Below are 21,510 nucleotides of genomic sequence, written 5' to 3'. Positions count from 1 at the left end.
ATTGTGCCCAGTGTAAAGTTTGGTGGAGAGGGGATTATGGTGTGGTGTTGTTTTTCAGGGGTTGGGCTTGGCCCCCTAGTTCCAGTGAAGGGAACTCATAAGGCATCAGCATTCCAAGATATTTTGTACAATTTCATGCTCCCAACTTTGTGGGAAGAGTTTGGGGATGGCCCCTTCCTGTTCCAACATGACTTCGCACCAGTGCACAAAGCAAGGTCCATAAAGACATGAATGAGTGAGTTTGGGGTGGAGGAACTTGACTGGCCTGCACAGAGTCCTGACCTCAACCCGATAGATCATCTTTGAGATGAATTCAAGCGTAGACTGCCAGCCAGGCCTTCCCATCCGACATTAGTGCCTGACCTCACAAATGCACTTCTAGAAAAATGGTCAAACCTTCCCATAAACACCCTCCTAAACCTTGTGGACGGCCTTCCCAGAAGAGTTGAAGCTGTTATAGCTGCAAAGGGCGGGGCCAACTCAATATTGAATCCTACGGACTAAGACTGGAATGCCATTAAAGTTCACGTGTGCGTAAAGGCAGGTGTCCCAATACTTTTGGCAATATAGTGTGTGTGTATATATATATATACACACACACATACAGTGAAGGAAATAAGTGTTTGATCCCCTGATGATTTTTAATGTTTGCCCACTCACATAGAAATGATCAGTCTAAAAATCGAATGGTAGGTGTATTGTAACACTGAGAGAATAGCAACAAAAAATTCAAAAGAAATGCATGTCTAACAAATGATGCACTGATTTGCATGTTCATGAGGGAAATAAGTATATGATTCCCTTCACAAAACATGACTTAGTACTTGGTGGCAAATCCCTTGTTGGCCCACTCCTCTTGGCAGATTCTCTCCAAGTCCTTAAGGTTTGGTGGCTGACATTTGGCACCTCGAACTTTCAGCTCCCTCCACAGATTTTCAATTGGATTAATGTCTGGAGACTGGCTAGGCCACTTCAGGACCTTAATGTGCTTCTTCTTGAACCACTCCTTTGTTGCCTTGGCTGTGTGTTTTGGGTTATTGTCATGCTGGAACACCCATCCACGACCCATTTTCAATGCCCTGGCTGAGGGAAGAAGGTTCTCACCCAAGATTTGACAGTACATTGCCCTGTCCATCGTCCCTTTGATGTGTTGCAGTTGTCCCGTCCCCTTAGCAGAAAAACACCCCCAAAGCAGAATGTTTCCACCACCATGTTTGACAGTTGGGACGGTGTTCTTGGGGTCATAGGCAGCATTCCTCCTCCTCCAAACACAGAGAGTTGAGTTGATGCCAAGGAGCTCGATTTTGGTCTCATCTGACCACAACACTTCAACTAGTCCTCCTCTGCATCATTCAGATGTTCAGTGGCAAACTTCATACGGGCCTGGACATGTGCTTTCTTGAGCAGAGGGACCTTGCAGGCACTGTAGGATTTCAATCCTTGTCGGCGTAGTGTGTTACCAATTGTTTTCTTGGTGACTGCGGTCCCAGCTGCCTGGAGATCATTGACAAGATCCTCACGTGTAGTTCTGGGGTGATTCCTTACTGTTCTCGTGATCATTGACACTCCATGAAGTGAGATCTTGTATGGTGCACCTGACCTAGGGAGACTGACAGTTGTTTTGTGTTTCTTCTATTGTGAATGATTGCACCAACTGTTGTCACCTTCTCACCTTCTCACCAAGCTGCTTGGCGATAGTTTGGTAGCCCAGTCCAGCCTTGTGTAGGTCCACAATCTTGTCCCAGACTTCCTTGGACAGCTCTTTGGTCTTTGCCATGGTGGAGAGTTTGGAATAAGATTGTTTAATTGCTCCTGTGGACAGGTGTCTTTTATACAGATAACAAAATGAGATTAGCAGTGCTCCCTTTAAGAGACTGCTTCTAATCTCAGATTGTTACCTGTGTGAAAGACACCTGGTAGCCAAAAAAGAATGATAGGGGATCAAATACTTATTTCCCTCATAAACATGCAAATCAGTGCATAATTTCTTTTTAATTTTTTGTTGCTATTCTGTCTCTCAGTGTTACAATACACCTACTATTCGATTTTTAGACTGATCATTTCTTTGTGAGCGGGCAAACATTAAAAATTAGCAGGGGATCAAATACTTATTTCCTTTACTTTATGTACACAGTATATAGGAAACACAGTCATATAAATTCCTGCTCCTTGACATTCCAGCATTCCAGAGTTTGTTCTTATATAACAATAAAGACTCATTAAAATCTGTAAAATAGCATGAAAAGCATGCTGAAATCTTGTGTACATACTTGTCAGGAGTGCTTTTATCTGCAATGAATAAAGCGGTTTTTGACAGTAATTGGTGTGACAGTCCTGAGTGTCTGAGAAGAATCAAGCTGTGTGTCTCTTCCAGATTCTGAACTTCAGGTGCTGCCACTGGTCTGTGTTCTGACTCTACCCCCAACCTGCTGATTTTCTACTTCTTCTGCCTATCTGATATCAAATCTGACTTCTGACCCTGCTTCTGCCTTCCAAATTGATACATCTTCTTCCAATTTGTTGCTGATTCTGGCTAGCTTTCACTACTACATCTTCAAGTTCCGGTGCTCCATCTGTAAGACAGCGTTCTGCACAAGTTTCAGTCCTGCGCCCACAGCATTCCAACAATATCCAGACTGTCATCTGGCCATGATGTCAGAACCTATGCCACTTCTCATCCAGCTACACCCTCCTCACCAACTCCAGGCGTTCAAGAAGTCCTTTCATCAGCTCAGCCTCTACCAGGTACTGGACAGTAGCACAGGGTAACATAATTCATATTGAATTCACTAAAGTCGGCCATATATGGATCTAAATTCAACCGGTTCAACAGGGACTGGTCAAATTTCGATCCAGGTATGAGCTAGCTGGCTGTACACAAGTCGATCTATTGATCGACTTCTGTACAACCAGCCTGTCAGGTTTTCCTGAACGATCAGTGCTATACTGATCAGTACTGCTTGTTGAAAGAAAAAAAATTATGTATGGTTTCCCTAAGAGCTTAGTTTTAGGGCTGAAGCACATGAAACTCACACAGGCATTTTGGATGTCTCTGGTAATTTCCAGTGATATACCACACCCAGGGAGCCACACATGTTGTGTACAGCCTACCATACAAGCAGGGACGGACTGACAACTCATGGGGCCCCCGGGCAATAGGGAATCATGGGGCCCCTGTGTCCTTGGCCAAACTCAAAAAAGCCTATGAAAAAGGTACCAGGGGCATCTCATGGGGCCCCCTACTGACCCCAGGCCCTCGGGCAGTGCCCGAGTTTCCAAATGGTCAGTCCGCCCCTGCATACAAGTGAATGCCTGTACACGGCTGTGTTCTTCTTTGCATCAGCGTTCACACATGCATGGGTACCCAATGTACTTTCTGAACATGAAACTTACACCACTTGTAGGGCAAGCTCTATGTGACATGTATGGCCCCCCATGTGCAGCAAAGTGCTGGTAAACAATTACTGTATATCTGATATTGAAGTGTTTACAAAGGCAGAGTTGTAGTTTAAATGTCACTTTTTTATTTAAATATATACAGTATATATACAGTGGATAAAAAGGGCTACACACCCGTTAAAATGTCAGGTTTCTGTGATGTAAACAAATGAGACAAAGATAAATCTTTTCAGAACTTTTTCCACCTTTTAATGTGATTTATAAACTGTACAGCTCAATTGAAAAACAAACTGAAATCTTTTAGGGGGGAGTAAACATGAAAAACTAAAATAATGTGGTTACATAAGTGTGCACACCCTCTTATAACTGGGGATGTAGCTCTGTTGAGAATTAAGCAATCACATTCAAAATCATGTTAAATAGGAGTCAGTACACACCTGCTTCCAAAGCTTTAGAGGGATCTCATTGTTAAAAGGTATCAGTCAGGAGAAGGGTACAAAAGAATTTCCAAGGCATTAGATATACCATGAAACACAGTGAAGACAGCCATCATCAAGTGGAGAAAGTATGGCACAACAGTGACATTACCATGAACTGGACATCCCTCCAAAATTGATGAAAAGACAAGAAGAAAACAGTTCTGGGAGGCTGCCAAGAGGCCTACAGCAACATTAACCACCTCCCGCCTGCCATATAGTAATATGATGGATGCAAGGTGGTTCTCTCGTTCTGGGAGGACATCATATGACGTCCTCCCATTCTCACCGCACATGCGCGGCCCCGGACACAGCGGATCACCGATCATGGAAAGAGCTAAAGATGTCAGCTTGGTCATGTGATCAGGTGTGTCCAATCACAGCTAATCACATGTAAATAGAGAAATGCCGGTTATCGGCATTTCTCTCCTCTCGAGCTGTCACGCTGACAGCTTGAGAGGAGAGGAGAGCCAGTAATTGGCTTTCCACAGAAGGGACATGTACACTGATCATCAAGGCACTGTTGATCAGTGTGCCCTGATGATCAGTGTAGCCCTAGTAGTGCCACCTGTCAGTGTCCATCAGTGCCTTGTGCCAGTGCTCATTAGTGCCTCATGCCAGTGCCACATCAATGCCACATATCAGTGCCTACCAGTGCACATCAATGCCACATATCAGTGCCCATCTGAGCTGCCTTTCAGTGTCACCCATCAGTGCCAATCAGTGCCACCTATCAGTGCTGCCAATCAGTGCCGCCTATCAGTGCCAGTCAGTGCCGCCTTTCAGAATGGCAACGACCCAAAGCATACATTCAAATAAAGCAAAGAAATGGCTTCACCAGGAGAAGATTGAAGTTTTGGAATGGCCCAGCCAGAGCACAGACCTGATCGCAAATCTGTGGGGTGATCTGAAGAGGGCTGTGCACAGGAGATGGCCTCACAATCTGACAGAGTTGGAGTGTTTTTGCAAGGAAGAATGGACAAATATTGCCAAGTCAAGCTGTGCCGTGCTGATAGACTCCTACCCAAAAAGACTGTGCTGACTGTGCTGTAATTAAATCAAAAGATGCTTTAACAAAATATTAGTTTAAGGGTGTATGCATTTATGCAACCACATTATTTTAGTTTTTTATTTTTACTTCCCTCCACCTAAAAGATGTACTGTTTACAGGTCACATTAAAGGTGGAAAAAGTTCTGAAATTATTTATTATTATTATAATACATGATTTATAAAGAACCAACAGTTTGCTCAGCGCTTTACGATATAAAGGGAGACAATAGAGCAACGATACAGTTCAATACAAAAGGGTGAGGAGGGCCCTGTTCCTTAGAGCTTACAATCTAAGAGGGAGGGGCTGGTGGTACAAAAGGTAATAAAAGTGGGGGATGAACTGATAGGAGGAATAGAAGATTCGGTGATATTTGGGGCAGGCTCTGGAGAAGTCCTGGAGACGAATATGGGAGGAGGAGACAAGAGAGCTAGAGAGCAGGAGGTCGTGGGAGGAGCGGAGAGGACGGTTTGGGTGATATTTGGGGACAAGATTGGTGATGTCATTTGGGGCAGAGTTTTAAATGGCTTTATATGTTGTTAATGTTTTGAATTTTATTCATTGGGCAATGGGAAGCCAGTGGAGGGATTGACAGAGAGGGGTGGCAGATATGGAGCGGTTAGTAAGGTGGATGTGTTTGGCAGCAGCATTCACGATAGACTGAAGAGGGGATAGCCTGCGATTAGGTAGGCAAATGAGGAGGGAGTTACAATAGTCAAGGTGAGAGATAAAAAGGGAGTAAATAAGTTGCTTAGTGGTTTCAAAGGTTAAGAATGGGCGTATCTTGGAGATGTTGCGGAGGTGAAGTCTACAAGATTTGGACAGTGATTGGATTTGTGGCTGAAAGGACAGATGGGAGTCTAGGATTACACCTGACGTCGGTCACGCCTCTGTACAGCCTCCCCTCTGATGATGTGCCTGTAGCACGAAAGGCCTAAGGAGGAGCTGTGCAGAGCGTGACGTCATTTCCTACCGCCGCATCCACGAGGAGGCCCGGCGGCCATCTTTACTAGGGTCAGTAATGCTGTCTTCTACCTATACACATTTGCTGTGATGTGCATACTGCCCTATTGCTATGTCTGACTAATAAAATCACCGTAAGAACATACTACACTATCTCTGGCACCTGTTTTTTGGGGCTCCTTCTTGGAGCTATTACTCCCACAGAAAGGGTGCCCTCACCAGCCAGAAGAGGGATCAACACTACCAGTGTGACTAGCCTTAAGGGGACCTCTGGACCTGTCGTGTTGTTTCTGATGACCCACAGTGAACAGGACGCCCACCACTCGGTCTTCGTTGGATCGGATACCTGGGATGATTATTCCTATATGCGCATAATCCATGCGTTTCTGGTGAGTGCGCATTGCTGTTATTTCAAGGCAGTACATACCTCGGAAGTATATTCATCTTATCAGACAATACTGCGGATATTGCATAGACTTTATATGTGTACATTTATATATACTTGTTTGTCTTCATCCAGTTAATAATTCTTGAGCGCTGCACTGTTCTTTGTAGGATTACACCTAGTACCCTGGCATAAGGGGAGGGACTGATGGTTGTATTATTGATCTTGATGGAGAAGTCAGGGGAGGGAGCACGGGTTGGAGGGAATAGTATGAGCTCCATTTTGGAATGATTTGATGAAGTAGAGTGCCATCCATGCCGATATGTCACTTAGTAGGTTAGTAATGCGAGAGCAGACTGAAGGGGTGAGGAGTAGAAAGATAGATTTGTGTGTCATCAGCATAGAGATGGTACTTAACCATTTGCCACCCGCCCTATGGCTGAATAGCGGGCGGCAAATGTCATCAGTGTTCTGGGTGGACGCCATATGGCGTCCTCCTGCACGTGCGCAGATTGCGCTCCTGCAGAGCGGCGCGATCTGTCACCGGCCGTGTACCTCAGACACGGACGGTGACAGATCTGAGTATCGGCCCCGTTGCCGGTACCATGTGACCTGCTGTGACCAATCACAGCAGGTCACATGACAGTTGTATACAATGGATGGCTTCATTCATGCCATCCATTGTATACTACTGCCTAGCTGTGAATGGTCACAGCTAATCACATGCACATGTCATGTGATTAGCTGTGACCAAATCACAGCTAAGCACAAAAAAAAAAAACCCTGAATGAATCGATGTCATTCAGGTAAATGCTTGCTTATAGCAAAGTAATTCTTTGCTATAAGCAAATTGTGTTGAAAAAAAAAAAATGCGGATCACTTCCCCAAAGTAGTACAATGTTACTATGGTAACATTGTACTACTTTGGTCATAGTGAAATATGAAAAAAAAAATCTTAAGAAAAAAAATTTAATAAAAAATAATTACAATTTTATTTATTTTTTTCATACTGTCACCAGTCAGTGTCCCTGATCACCGCCATGCCAGTTATATGATAATGCTGTACTGCACTGGTAACAATATGTAAAAAAAAAAAAAAATAGTGAAACTAATTTTTTTTAATTTTTTACGAACAATTATGACAAAAAAAAAATACAACTTCAAAAAGCTCGCCATGCCTCTTATGAAGTACGTCGGACTGTCTACTTTGCAAAAAGGGGTCATTTGGGGGATATCTGTACTGTTCTGACATTCTTGGACCTCAAGAAATTAGATTGGCTGTCAGTACTTCAGGATTGATCAATATTCAGATCTACCATAGTTTGTGAACTCTATAACTTTCCTACAAAGTAAATAATACATCCTAATTTGGGTTATTTTCACCAAAGACATGTAGCAGAATACATTTCGGCCTAAATTTATGAAGAACAATTATTTATTTGCAAACTTTTATAACAAAAACAAAGAAAAACGTGTTTTTTTTTCAAAATTTTTGGTCTTTTTTTGTTAATTTAGCAAAAAATAAAAACCCCAGTGGTGATTAAATACCACCAAAAGAAAGCTCTAGTTGTGTGACTTTGGACATAGTGAAATATGAAAAAAAATCTTAAAAAAAAGAAAAAAAACTTAATAAAAAATTTAAAATAAAAAAAATATATATTTTTTTTTTCCACACTGTCACCAGTCAGTATCCCTGATCACCGCCATGCCAGTTATATGATGACGTTGTACTGCACTGGTGACAATATGTAAAAAAAAAAATAGTGAAAATAATTTTTTTTATTTTTTCATTTTCCGAAAAATTATGACAAAAAAAATACGACTTCAAAAAACTCGCCATTCCTCTTATGAAGTACATCGGACTGTCTACTCTGCAAAAAGGGGTCATTTGGGGATATCTGTACTATTCTGACATTCTTTGAGTTCAAGAAATTAGATTGGCTGTCAGTACTTCAGGATTGATCAATATTCAGATCTATACCATAGTTTGTGAGCTCTATAACTTTCCTACAAACTAAAAAATACATCCTAATTTGGGTTATTTTCACCAAAGACATGTAGCAGAATACATCTCAGCCTAAATTTATGACGAACAATTATTTATTTGCAAACTTTATAACATAAATTTTTCAAAATTGTTGGTCTTTTTTGTTAATTTAGCAAAAAATAAAAACCCCAGCGATGATTAAATACCACCAAAAGAAAGCTCTAGTTGTGTGAAGAAAATGATAAAATTTTAGTTTGGGTACAATGTTGTATGACCGCGCAATTGTCATTCAAAGTGTGAGAGCGCTGAAACCTGAAAACTGGCATGGGCAGGAAGGTATAAAATTGCCCGGTATTCAAATGGTTAAAGCCATGGGAGTTTATCAAGTGACCAAGGGAGGAAGTGTAGATGGAGAAGAGAAGGGGTCCAAGGACAGAACCTTGAGGGACCCCTACAGAAAGAGGAAGTGGAGAGGAGGAGACAGAGGTATAAATAACACTGAAGGAGTGTTGCGATAAGTAGGAGGAGAACCAGGAGAAAGCAGAGTCTCGAAGCCAAGAGAGTGGAGTTTTTTGAGGAGGAGGGGATGACCAAATGTATCAAAAGCCACAGAGAGGTCAAGTAGTAAGAGTACGGAGTAGTGGCCATTGGTTTTAGCAGTTAGTAAATCATTAGTGAGTTTTAGTAGGGCAGTTTCAGTGGAGTGTTATGAGTGAAAGCCAGACTGTGAAGGGTCAAGAAGGTTGCTGTCAGTGAGGTAGGAGCACAGGTGATTGTAGACTAAGCGTTCTAAGAGTTTAGAGGTAAACGGGAGTAGGGAGATGGGTCTTAAGTTGTTCAGGTTGGTGGGGTCCAGCGAGGGTTTTTTAAGTATGGGAGTGATCTGTGCATGCTTCAGAGGGGTGGGGAAGGCACCATTAGAGAGGGAGAGATTGAAGATGTGAGTGACGGAGCTTAGGACTAAAGAAGAGGATGACCGTGGTGGTTGAGAGGGGACAGTATCCAGGGGGCACGTGGTAAGACGGGCTTCTGAGAAAACTTTAGTGACCTCTTCAGTAGTAGCAAGGTCAAAAGAGGAAAGTGTTAAGGGAAGTTTAGTATAAGGTATGCTAAGTGGGATATACAGTATGTCTGTGTAGCAGAGATGCCTCTACAAATTGCATCAATCTTGTTTTTGAAATGATTTGCAATCTCATAAGCAGTGAGTGTGTTACTGGGTGGAGGTGGAGAAAGTAGAGAAGAGACAATGAGGACTGGATGACAAGGTATTAAGAGTGACAAAGTAGGCTTGTTTAGCAGCATGGAGGGAGAAATTGTATGTTAAGAAAGCAGATTTACAGTATACAGTGTGAATGCTTGCTGATATTTGTTTTTACACCACAATCGTTCCAATGCACAACTATGTAGCTTAAGATTTCTGGTGTTGTCAGTCTGCCACGTTTGTAATGGTCGGAGCCTGATACTTTGTGTAGTTAGAGGAGCAAGTGAGTCTAGTGTGGACGAAAGCGAACTGTTGTAGACAGCAGTGGCCAGGTCAGGGCAGGACAGGGGAGAGATTCTGTCATAGAGGCGGTCAGTTGCAGAGTGGAAAAGAGAAGGGTTTAAGTTGTGAAGGTTTCTGCGGGTAATTGTTTGCTGCTTGGAGGGATAAGTGAAGATGAGGACACTGTAAAGATGATGAGATTGTGTCACGATATAAGGTCAGGTTCAGAGACCAGTTGCTAGGCTTACCTGAAACCAGCAGGATTGGTACACCAGCGGCCCACCCTGGGAATGACGCAGGCTCACCTGAGGTGCGGGGTCTAAGCATCCACCGGCCTTCCCCAGAGCTCCTAATGGTGGAGATGGATTTGGCTGCGTGTGAATGCCAGATCGCACATCTCAGGATCACCCCACCAGGGAATGAGTAGGCTGGAAACCAAAAGCGGATCAAACAGTTCAGGGATCAAACAGAAGCGGAGTCAGTCACAAGCCAAGGGTCGGTCACCAATGGTAGTAGATAGGATGAGGCAGAATCATAGTCAGTAGCAAGCCAAAGGTCGATAATGTAGATGAAGACAGCAGCAGGAACAATAAGCAGGATATTGGCTGGTAAGGCACAATAATCTGGCAAGGAGGAAGTGCATGGACATGGCTTTTATAAGGAAGTTCATGGGAGGAGCAAGGAGTTCAAGGTTCAAGAGAAATCAAGGCACAAGGCAGGATTATCCAAGAATTGTCAAGGGAGCTGTCCAGCATTCAAGACATTGCCTCCTACTGCAGAGGGGCCAGGTTCAATTCCAGGCTCTGACAGATTGTGATCAGAGAGAGGAAAGGGGGTGTTTGTGAGGTTGTAGGAAGAGCAAAGATGGGAGAAAACAAAGTCTATTGTATTCCCATCAGAGTGAGTGGAGGACTGTGTCCATTGTGTTAAGGCAAAAGATGAGGTTAGGTTGAAGAGTTGGGATGTAGCCGGGTTGTTCACATTAATGGGGATGTTAAAATCTCCAAGAATGATAGTGGGTATTTCAGAGAAGAGAAAGTACAGTAGCCAAGCAGAGAAGCCCTCAAGAAAGCGCTACAGGAGGTCAGTAGATCACTGCAGTCCTCAGAGAAATGGGAGAAAACAGCCGAATGCAGTGAGTCTTGAAAGAAGAGAAGGATAGAGAGGGAGGGTTATGGAAGACTTGAAATGTGCTTAGTGGGGATAGAAGCAAACCAACTCCACCTCCTTTCTGACCACTGGGTCTGGTCAAGTCCAGAGAAGGCTTCTGCAGGAGAAGCAGAATCTGATGCTTGAAGCCAGGTTTCTGTAATTGCTAGTAGGTGAAGGGAGTGGGAGACAAAAAGGTCATGGACAGAGGTGAGTTTATTAAAGACAGAGCAGGCATTCCAAAGGGAGGGTGGTTTTTAGGAACATGGGGATTGAGATTAAGTTGGGTGGATTTTTCTCGGCTAATTTTCTCGGCTATTCTCGGAGGAAGGAGGGTGCCTGGTGTGGGGGTGAGATACTGGAGAACTAGGGTTTGGGGAAATATCACCAGAGGTTAGGAGAAGGAGGGTGAGGAAAGTAAGATGGGAGTGGAATCTATATTAGTGCACATGCCTTCCTGTCCTGGTGTTTGGGTCATCAGGTGAGTAAAGTATTAGCAGGAGGTGATGAGAGCAGTAGTAGGGAGATGGTAGAAGTGAGGGTGATATGTATAAGCTTTGGGGTGGAGCAGAGGGGTAAATAAAGGAGATTTTGAGAGCAGAGGATAGTAATATGAAAAGGAGGAGTATAGGGGGCATTTTAAAAAATAGATGGAGTGGGAATCAAACTTGTAGGAGATGTTTCCCAGGGTGTTTGCTTGCAGTCCATCCAGCGTGCAGTAGAGTTCTTTGTTGTATCTTCCTGCTGCTTGAGTTATCCTGCATTAGTTCAACTGCTGCTTCGCACTCCAGCAGCAAATGCACTCATGCAGGACAATGCCCCACCCTACATCTGTGACCTCCCCCATAAGTTGGTCTAAATTTATAGGGAAATGATCAAATGGGCAACTCCTCTCTGCACCAATTAGGAACTGATAAGGATCACATGAATTTGGGGGGAGGTTGATCAAAACCAGACCAGACACAGGCCAAAGTCATAAAAGATGATTGATTTTCTGATCACAGAAACAAAGGAGGTGAGAATCAATCACCACAAACAGACAAAAAGATATGACTAATTATCCTGAGTTTTGCAGAAAGTCAGTGCATAGCAGCGAGATAGTTTAAGGTAGAGATCACATAGCAGCATTTACCTGTGAAAAAATAGAGGACATGATCAAGGAGCTGTGTTCAACTGCTATTTTGCACTCACGCAGGACAATTCCCCCCATCTGCGACTGTACCCCCCGTCTGATTTATCTTTGTCTCTTTTTTTATATCACAGAAACGTGACATTTTAACAGGAGTGTGTAGACTTTTTTTTAAATCAAGTCTGTGTATATATATATATATATATATATATATATATATATATATATATATATATTTGTATACAGTTGTGTTCAAAATAATAGCAGTGCGTTGAAAAAAAGTGAATAAAGCTCAAAATCCTTCTAATAGCTTTTATTTCCATACACACAAATGCATTGGGAACACGACACATTCTATTCCAAATCAAAACATGAAGAAAAATATATCAAATTTGTGTTGTTCCTCTAAAAAAATTGAAGAAAAGTGAATATTAGACTGTTCAAAAAAATAGCAGTGTTTGTATTCTTCTTTACAAACTCAAACATTCACTATATAAACTGAAAAATGTTTGAAGATTTTGCTTTCCTTTGAATCACTTAATGAATATTTGGTTGTAGTCGCACTGTTTCTGAGAACTGCTGTACATCTGTGTTGCATGGAGTCACCCAACTTCTGGCCCCTGTGATCAGGTATTCCAGCCCAGGATGATTGGACTACATTCCACAGTTCTTCTCTATTTCTTGGTTTTGCCTCAGAAACTGCATGTTTGATGTCACCCCACAAGTTTTCTATTGGATTAAGATCCGGGGATTGGGCTGGCCACTCCATAATGTCAATCTTGTTGGTCTGGAACCAAGATGTTGCACATTTACTGGTGTGTTTGGGGTTGTTGTCTTGTTGGAACACCCATTTCAAGGGCATTTCCTCTTCAGCATAAGGCAGCATGACCTCTTTAAGTATTCTGATGTATTCAAACTGATCCATGATCCCTGGTATGCGATAAATAGGCCCAACACCGTAGTATGAGAAACATCCCCATATCATGATGCTTGCACCACCATGCTTCACTGTCTTCACAGTGTACTGTGGCTTGAATTCAGTGTTTGGGGGTCGTCTTTAGGCCAGTCAATGTGCTCTTTGGCAGATTGTAACCTCTTCAGCACATCTTTTTCCCAACAGTGGGACTTTGCGGGGACTTCTTGCAGATAGCTTGGCTTTACATAGGCGTCTTCTAATTGTAACAGTACTCACAGGGAACTTAAGACCTTCTTTGATCTTCCTGGAGCTGATTGTTGGCTGAGTCCTTGCCATTTTGGCTATTCTTCTATCCATTCGAATGGTAGTTTTTCGCTTTCTTCCACGTCTTTCAGGTTTTGGTTTCCAGGTTAAACCATTTGCAATCATTTTAACTGAGCAGCCAATCATTTTTTGCACTTCTTTATATGTTTTCCCCTCTCCAATCAGCTTTTTAATCAAGGTACGCTGTTCTTCTGAACAATGTCTGGAACTACCTATTTTCCTCAGAATTTCAGAGAGAAATGCACTGTAACCAGTATGTACAGCATTTGCTGCCTTCCTTCCTTAAATAAGGGCAATAATTGCCACCTGTTTTTCAAAGAATGAATGACCTCACTAATAGAACTCCACACTGCTGTTATTTTGAACATGCCCCTTTCAATTAGTGATTCAATTACACAGAATCAGCAGCATGCATGTCATGACTGTTGGGTCTGTTGGATTTCTATTACTCTACTACACCTGCTAGTAAATTATTTGCCATGTAGAAATATAATTTCCACCAAAAACAGTGATTGATCAGGTTAGTGATGTCTGATTGCTATTATTTTGAACACAACTGTATATATATATATATATATATATATATATATATATATATATATACACACACTAGAGGGACTATTATGGAAAAATTAAATAAACTTTGGTATAATTGTGCCACCATTCCGCAATGCTGCTCCACCATGAAAAAGATTTGATGGGGTTCTATCAGAGTGTCCATTTACTCACCATGTCCAGATGCAGGTGTAGGCCCCTTTACCTCCATTTCCCACAACTCCCAGGGTACTTGGACATACCCAGAGAGTGTAAATTCATCACCTTCCCTCCTCCTGAGACGTAACACCTGATGAGGCAGAGGTAGCCTGGCATGTAATCTGCAGCCCTGTGAGAGGAAGATAGTTAACCACTTAAAAGCGGTACATGGCCACTTCCTTGGCAAAGCAGAGCATGAGAGAACCCAGTGTAGTAGTAGGCCAAAACCATCTGCATCAATATGGAGTTGTCCCTCCTTATGGAGATGTGCATGGGGTATAGTCATACTGGAACAGAAAAGGGCCTTCTCCATATTTCTGCTCAAAGACTGAAAGCACACAATTGTCTAAAATGACTTTGTATACTGTAGTATTAACAGCGCCCTAAAATCACCTGAACTTAATAATTTTCAGGGATGTCCACATACTTTGACCACATAGGTTATGTAGGTGTGACGGTCAGGTGTCCACAAACATTTAGCTACATAATGTAAGGATTGGTTCACACCTACAGGTGTGACTAAACATGGGCATGCTTCTGCGTGTTTTTCATGCGTTCCCACATGTCGCGTGTAAGGCAGTCAATTCATTTCAATAGGCTGCTCTATCCATTAGAAATGCAGAAAAAAGGTCCTAGACTCTTTTCCAAAACATGGCACACTATGCAGTTCTGCGTGTGTGAAAATGCAGCATGTTTGGAGATGCGTGTTGGTGCCATTAACAATTAATGGCAGCGCGTTTTTCTACGTGTCAGGAAAGCGCTCGATTTTGTGTATGTTTTCAACACACAAAAATCTGAACCAATCCTAATTCTTGCTTTTACTGATAAATGAGGAAAAGGAGTTCTTTTTTTCAGATAAGGTGTATATACAAACCGACTTTGGTCCCATTTGTTTATTTTTTTTTACATTTATACCTGCCTAGCGACCTAGTAAGTAGTTGACAAAAAAAAAACTAATTGTGTATCCAGAATCAATCAGTTTCCTATAAAAATTTGGATTAAATTACTATTTTGTTTAATGCTTGCCTATCATACACTTAAACAAACAAAAGCAGTGAAGTGGAAACTTTACTTTAGCCTGTAATTACAGAGAAAATGTGATAGCATAAAGCAAATGGCAGCTAAATACATAATTCATTCTCTCTGTGACAGCTGCGGGGTTCCTCAAAACAATGGCAGCCATCTGTAAAAAATGTTCAAGCAGAAAATCAAACTAACATGATTTCAAAATGTAATCACATTCAGAATCGACATAATCAATCTCTTGCACAAAAAAATGAATATGTTATGACCACCTTGGGCCTTAGTTATGTGCCATCTTGTAGCGGAAGCCTTTGGCCTCATCTTCATCTCTCTTTAAAAGAATTTGTCGCTTTGCCCATTCCATGCTTATCAGTCAGGTACATTATTGCCAAATTTTAAACAGTGGCAACATAAAGTACAGTATGTGCAAATCCAATCATTAATATCTCATATAGGCTTATTAACATGTTAATGTAATTTTAGAGGTCTTTTTTGATATCTGCAGCTTTTATTTAAATGATACCTGGTGATCCCACTACAAAAATTCTTGTTCAAGCATGTCCTGTTATAGAGTGAATGCGCTCTGTCCTTGTATCCCAATTGTGCTCCTGTGTTGTCAAAGGGGCTTATGTTGCAACCGCTGCAATAGCTGTATGGTTTCCTGATGCTGACAAAAGTGAACCAAATGCGATTTCTCCTGCGCTCCGGGACCCAGGCCGGTGGTGAGTAGATGAAATCAAACTCCCGAAAAGCAACCACCGGAATAAACAAGGTCGTGCAGCTCCACACCAAGGCTGGGGAAGCCCGAACAGAACTGTGAAGTAAAACAACAAGAAGCGCACCAACCTTGCGCATTACCTCAGTAACCAAAATTTATTTAGTAAAAGAATGGTACTCACAAACAGTGAATAAAAAGAGGCATGTAAGTCCTCCAAGGGACTTTAAAGGCAAGGGGCCAGTGCGAATCCCATCATGGGGGTAGCCACTCAGTACAGCTGACGCGTTTCAAAGGTCATGCCTTCTTCCTCAGAGCTGACTGGACTGAGGCATAAAAGGGAACATACACTCTCAGTCCAGTCAGCTCTGAGGAAGAAGGCATGACCTTCGAAACGCGTCAGTAAACTGAGTGGCTACCCCCATGATGGGATTCGCACTGGCCCCTTGCCTTTAAAGTCCCTTGGAGGACTTACATGCCTGTTTTTATTCGCTGTTTGTGAGTACCATTCTTTTACTAAATAAATTTTGGTTACTGAGGCTGACAAAAGTGAACCATTTCCATGTAGTGTGCATTGAAATAGCTGCTTGTAGTCTCTGCTGGATCAAGTGACAGGGTGACAACACAGAAGCACAACTGTGAGTGTTGTCACCCTATACCAGGAAGTGACTAAACAAAGAAATTCATGGCAGGATCACCAGGTATTATTTTAACGAGAGCTAAAGCTTATATAAGATTTTAGAGATTGTGTGTCCATCTACATTAATTACCAGCACTGACACTACAACTGGGCATATTAGCTTGTAATATTAGTGCCATCTTGATTTCTCAGGGAATGCTATACTGTTGGGAATTTTATTACGGTATTTGAAAAGCAATATTGTGGCGCCTCAATAAGTGAATAATTTAAACAATAATGGATGTTGCCTGCTCTAAGCCAGCAAAAGTTAACAGCTGCCCCTAAAAAGTGAAATGCACTTCTACACATGAATATGTGAATAGGTAGGCGCTGCAATGATTATATAGCACAGATGAAAAATAGAGTGAACTACCAATATCATCAAACAAATGGTAGTTCTAAACAAAATATGATGAATAGTGAACATAATATATTATGGTGACAGTCCCATAAAGGTCTAGTCCCGTAGATATATGCTCTTTCAATAAGTGAATTTCTCACTCACCAGAAAAAACTGACCCGGTCAAATAAGGTGGTCAAATATCGCTTTGTTATCATAAATATTGACGACCAGCAACAGGCTCTCCTGGATTTACGTGATCACAAGACTCTGGGTGTACAAATGGTGGATGGATTCACAATCCCAGGCTCTCCTCAAGATAAAGGTAATGCTCCAAGCAGCTCAAATAAACCAAATAAATTAAATTGCTCTAAATGTAGTATTTATTGAAAATAGCATAACAAGATAGGTAAGTATCAATGCACTCACATGTAATGGTGCGCAGAAACCAGCACCAGTCTATGCAGCCTGTGTTTGTATGTATACCAATAATGATGGCCGGCGTGCGTTCCAAGCCTCGCTTTCGACAGGCCAGATGTGACGGGATCAGGTGCGGACTGACCATTGGGGAACTCGGGCACTGCCCGAGGGCCCGGGGTCAATAGGGGGCCCCATGAGATGTCCCTGGTACCTTTCATAGGCTTTTTTGAGTGTGGTTTGAGTGTGGGCGAGGACACAGGGGCCCCATGATCCCTTATTGCCCGGGAGCCCCATGAGTTGTCAGTCCGCCCCTGGACAGGATCACGCTTCTACGTACGTTTCACCTGGAGAAGTCCTATTACACCTGGAGTCAAACCTTCAGGACCCATGTGCAAGAAACTATAAAAGGGCCCCCCCTCCACGGTGGCGGAAAGTCAGGGCCTGGTTGCAAGTACAACCTTTGTGACCCTGGTAGTTCCACTACTGGTGTCAGTAGTTTTATTTTTGTTATTTTATTTTTTTATCATTTTTTACCATTTTATTTATTTATTTGGGGTTTTTACAATTTAATTTTTGGTTATAATTCTTTAGGAGCTCTGTTGGGGAGCTTTGGTGAGATATCAGGGGTCTAAACAGACCTCTGATGTTTCACCTTTGAGACAGAGAAAAGAGATTAAGGACATAGCCCTCAATCTCCATCTCTGCAGCCTCAGTTGCACAGAATGAATGGACAGGAATAGCTTCCTGTTTATTCACAAATTGAAGCACAGTAAACACAGTTTACTATGCCCCAGGTATGAATGAATAGGATCAGTGATTGGTACGGATCACTGACTCTATTCATTAGGACAAGGAAGGGCTGTTAAATGACACATTTACCAGCTCCTTCCCCACTCTCCATCCTAACAGATCCCCTGCAACAGCTGGCGAAAGAGGTGAAGGGGGGAACCCAGCAGCACTGCAGGTGATGATGGGGGGGGGGGCACGGGAATACACAGGAGCCCAATCACAGCAGGAGGTGGATAGGACGGGAGGAAGGGCGACATGTAGAGGAACTGATCCCCTCCATTTGAAAGGGATTCATTCCTCCATAGGCTGCATCCACCTTCCCTCTTATCTAGGTGTACAGGGGGCCACACGGATCACACAGGAGCCCAATCACAGCAGGAGGTGGATAGGACGGGAGGAAGGGCGACATGTAGAGGAACTGATCCCCTCCATTTGAAAGAGATTCATTCCTCCATAGGCTGCATCCACCTTCCCTCTTATCTAGGTGTACAGGGGGCCACACGGATCACACAGGAGCCCAATCACAGCAGGAGGTGGATAGGACGGGAGGCAGGGCGACATGTAGAGGAACTGATCCCCTCCATTTGAAAGGGATTCATTCCTCCATATGCTGCATCCACCTTCCTTCTTATCTAGGTGTACAGGGGGCCACACAGATCCCCTGGAACATAGAGCTGGGTTGCAATTGCGACCCCTGTACTTACGCCCCTGCCTGGACTGTTATAGTAAATGGCTATGCAATTTGGGTGGTAAAGGTATATTGCCAGTTCTCAATAGTTTTATTCCTGGGTATATAATTCTACAGATTTTTTAAGGGTTAGAATCAAGAACAGGTGAAAAAAGCAGGCGGCCCTTAGGAATAAGAAAAAAAGCAGTGTCAGTGCTATGTCTAAGAACTCTCTGATCCCATGAGATCTCTTGGATATCCTGAGCATAGGTGAACATCGGCAGGAAAAATCTGTCTAAACCCCACTTGAGCACCTGGGTAGGCAGAGCTTGTGGGCTGTCTGATAGCGCATGTCTGCTTGCGCATTTTCTATTTAGTTGACTCAAGACAAATCTATTTTTCATAGATGCTAGTGTGTGGAATATACCACCACCTTCTATGTGTTGGGAATACAACAGCATGTACTATATAGTATTGTGTGTTAATATCACTTGACCAGTAGATGGCACTGTACACTAAGGTTGCTAGTTGTGCATATGTGTAAAACTTGTTGGTTCTCTCTCATCCCTCTCTTCTCTCTCTTCAAAAACCAAGATGTCTGCTGTTACAGATTGCTGAAATGTGTTCTGTATGTTTGCAACTTAAGCCACACAAGTAAAACAGTGTTCAGCCTCATCACAAGCTACCAGTGTCTTCTCTAACACATAAGCAACACTATGTCTTTGGGTTACTGATGGTTATGCCTCTCCACTTCACTCTCTGCCAAGCTTTTCTCAATCACTTCAATATCAAATGAGAGTACCAATATGGTGCTGTGACTGGTATGCTGAAAGAAGGAAGGGTTGTCCTGGCAGAGCTCTAAGTCAAAGATAAATGGAGACCACAGTTCAGTGTAGGGTCAGAATCCAGAGTTTTCTAGATACACAACTTGGGATTCTTGAACATAGGTAGTAGCTAGTTAAATAGCTCTAGAATCATGAAAGATTTGCTTGAAGAAATCTTCACAAGCTAGACCCAGCCTAAATCTAAAACTTTTTTAAAGTTTTGGTTAGTGTGGGTAATGGCTAAATCCCATATAGTTGTAGTTGTAGGTAGGTAGGGATTAGTGGGGGTTTCATGTGGTAGTTGTAGGTAGGGATTGGTGGGGGTTTTAAAGTAGAAGGTTGTAGGTAGGGATTGGTGGCAGTTTTTAGGTGAGGGGAGGGATGTTGGGGGAGAGACATTGATGTGGACATGGTGCTGTGACATGGTTTTTAATATTTGATATTGAGAAAAAACATATTTTTTAAGTAATCTGCGGTAATTGTGGTTCGGTAGCTTCAAGCTGGTGTCTATGCTTTCTCTCTTGTTTTTGTATTAGGTTATTTTTGTGGTAACACCCACCAGTACTTTGTAATTAACAGATGTACACTGGCTCAAGCACCGAAATAATATTTGTGGGCTCCCTGAACCAATTACATAGTCATGTAAACCCCATAAGTAACGAGGAAAAGTTTCTAAAGTGAGGGGTTTCTGTTCCTAGGGCTTGTACAGACGTGCAGCCAAGGAGGAGTAAAAACAGGTGGTTGATCCGTGGTTTTACTGACCACACAGCTAAACAAAGACATGCAGCTACATAGGGCTGTATGTATAGCATGACCATGATGCTTTGCTTTGTGACCCCTTGCCCATTAAAGTTATTGGGGCTGCACCGCAACTGCCCTGCAACCATGTAAAATGTAGACTTTTAGGGTTAAAACAGGATGTGAGAAGGGGCGCAAGTGCTGCCCCTTGTGAGAATGAATACAGTTTTCACAGGAAAAGATTTCCCCAACTGCTCCAACTGGACTAGAAAATGTGGGGTTTACCATCACTTTCTCTCCTAGGAAAATGGTGAATAGGGCAAATAGAAAGGGTCAATCTCCGCAGTGGAGAAACAGACAATAAAAAAACTGACAGAGGTTCTCACTCTACTCTACTATACATTTTTTGGCTTTATATATACGTAAATTTAAGATTCTCTAGATGTTACAGTTGAACATTTAGCATTTTTTGCCCATAATGCTGGTTGAGGACAAGCTAACAGACTCAAGTATAGTGTTGGAGATACGCAACAGAGTTAGGTACCCAGTCCCTAAATTTGTGTGTCTTGGACAAAGTTCGCTTTATGCAGTCTTTATTTGTACAATTACCACTATGTTCTTACCTGAATTTTCTCAGGCAGAACTGGCTCTGCAGCACTAGCCTGTGCCACGGAGACAGATTCTTTCGCTTCCTCTTTTACACGTCTTGCTTTGGATGGCACAACGCGGCCTGGCTTCTCCTGTGATTTGGTAGCCCTTTCTTGGCTGTTGCTTGCTGCAGCCGCTGAGTTTTCTGGCTTCTTCGGATCTTTTTTCTCTTTTGAAACTCTTCTTTTAGGGGGCATCACAAAAATCTAGCATTTGTGAGAAAGAAAAAGAGAAGAATGGCTATAAAATAGTATTAAAAGTCACGCTTTCAATATTACTCTGTGATACTAACTGAACAAAGCCCTTCAGGACAACCATGTACCCATTTAGATTGAATAAATAAATGATTTTGTGGAGATCAAATAATGCTAATAGTCAACTCTCCAGATTTTGAGTACTTTGACAGTTTGGATCAGGGGTGGACTGACAACTCATGGGGCCCCCGGGCAATAGGGGATCATGGGGCCCCTGTGTCCTTGCCCAAACTCAAAAAAGCCCATGAAAAAGGTATCAGGGGCATCTCATGGGGCCCCCCACTGACCCCGGGCCCTCGGGCAGTGCCCGAGTTTCCAAATGGTCAGTCCGCCCCTGGTTTGGATGTTTCTGTGTGCTTTTAGAGCCATAGAAGTTTTTTGTAGTGGCTAGAGGTGCTAG

The 21,510-nt window shown here is 42.6% G+C and overlaps 1 protein-coding gene across 6 annotated transcripts in view; it reads right to left on the bottom strand.

Moving 5' to 3' along the window:
- The window catches only part of LOC149461194 (cytoplasmic dynein 1 intermediate chain 1), a 595,554-nt gene extending 574,485 nt beyond the window's left edge, over positions 1-21,069 (bottom strand). For all 6 annotated transcript variants that reach the window (XR_016312930.1, XR_016312931.1, XM_089678653.1 and 3 more), the window contains exon 1: positions 20,832-21,069. Coding sequence is in view for 4 of the 6 variants with exons in the window: in XM_089678653.1 (XP_089534779.1) it covers positions 20,832-21,053 (222 nt within the window). In the remaining 2 variants the exon portion in view is untranslated. The remainder of the gene's footprint in view (positions 1-20,831) is intronic.
- Between the last annotated feature and the right edge of the window lie 441 nt (positions 21,070-21,510).

The sequence above is a fragment of the Staurois parvus genome, unplaced genomic scaffold (genome assembly GCF_062004578.1).
Source record: "Staurois parvus isolate SC_StPar_1 unplaced genomic scaffold, SC_StPar_1.0 ptg000208l, whole genome shotgun sequence".
In the NCBI taxonomy this organism is placed as follows: Eukaryota; Metazoa; Chordata; class Amphibia; order Anura; family Ranidae; genus Staurois; species Staurois parvus.
This window is presented reverse-complemented; position numbering and strand designations above follow the sequence as displayed.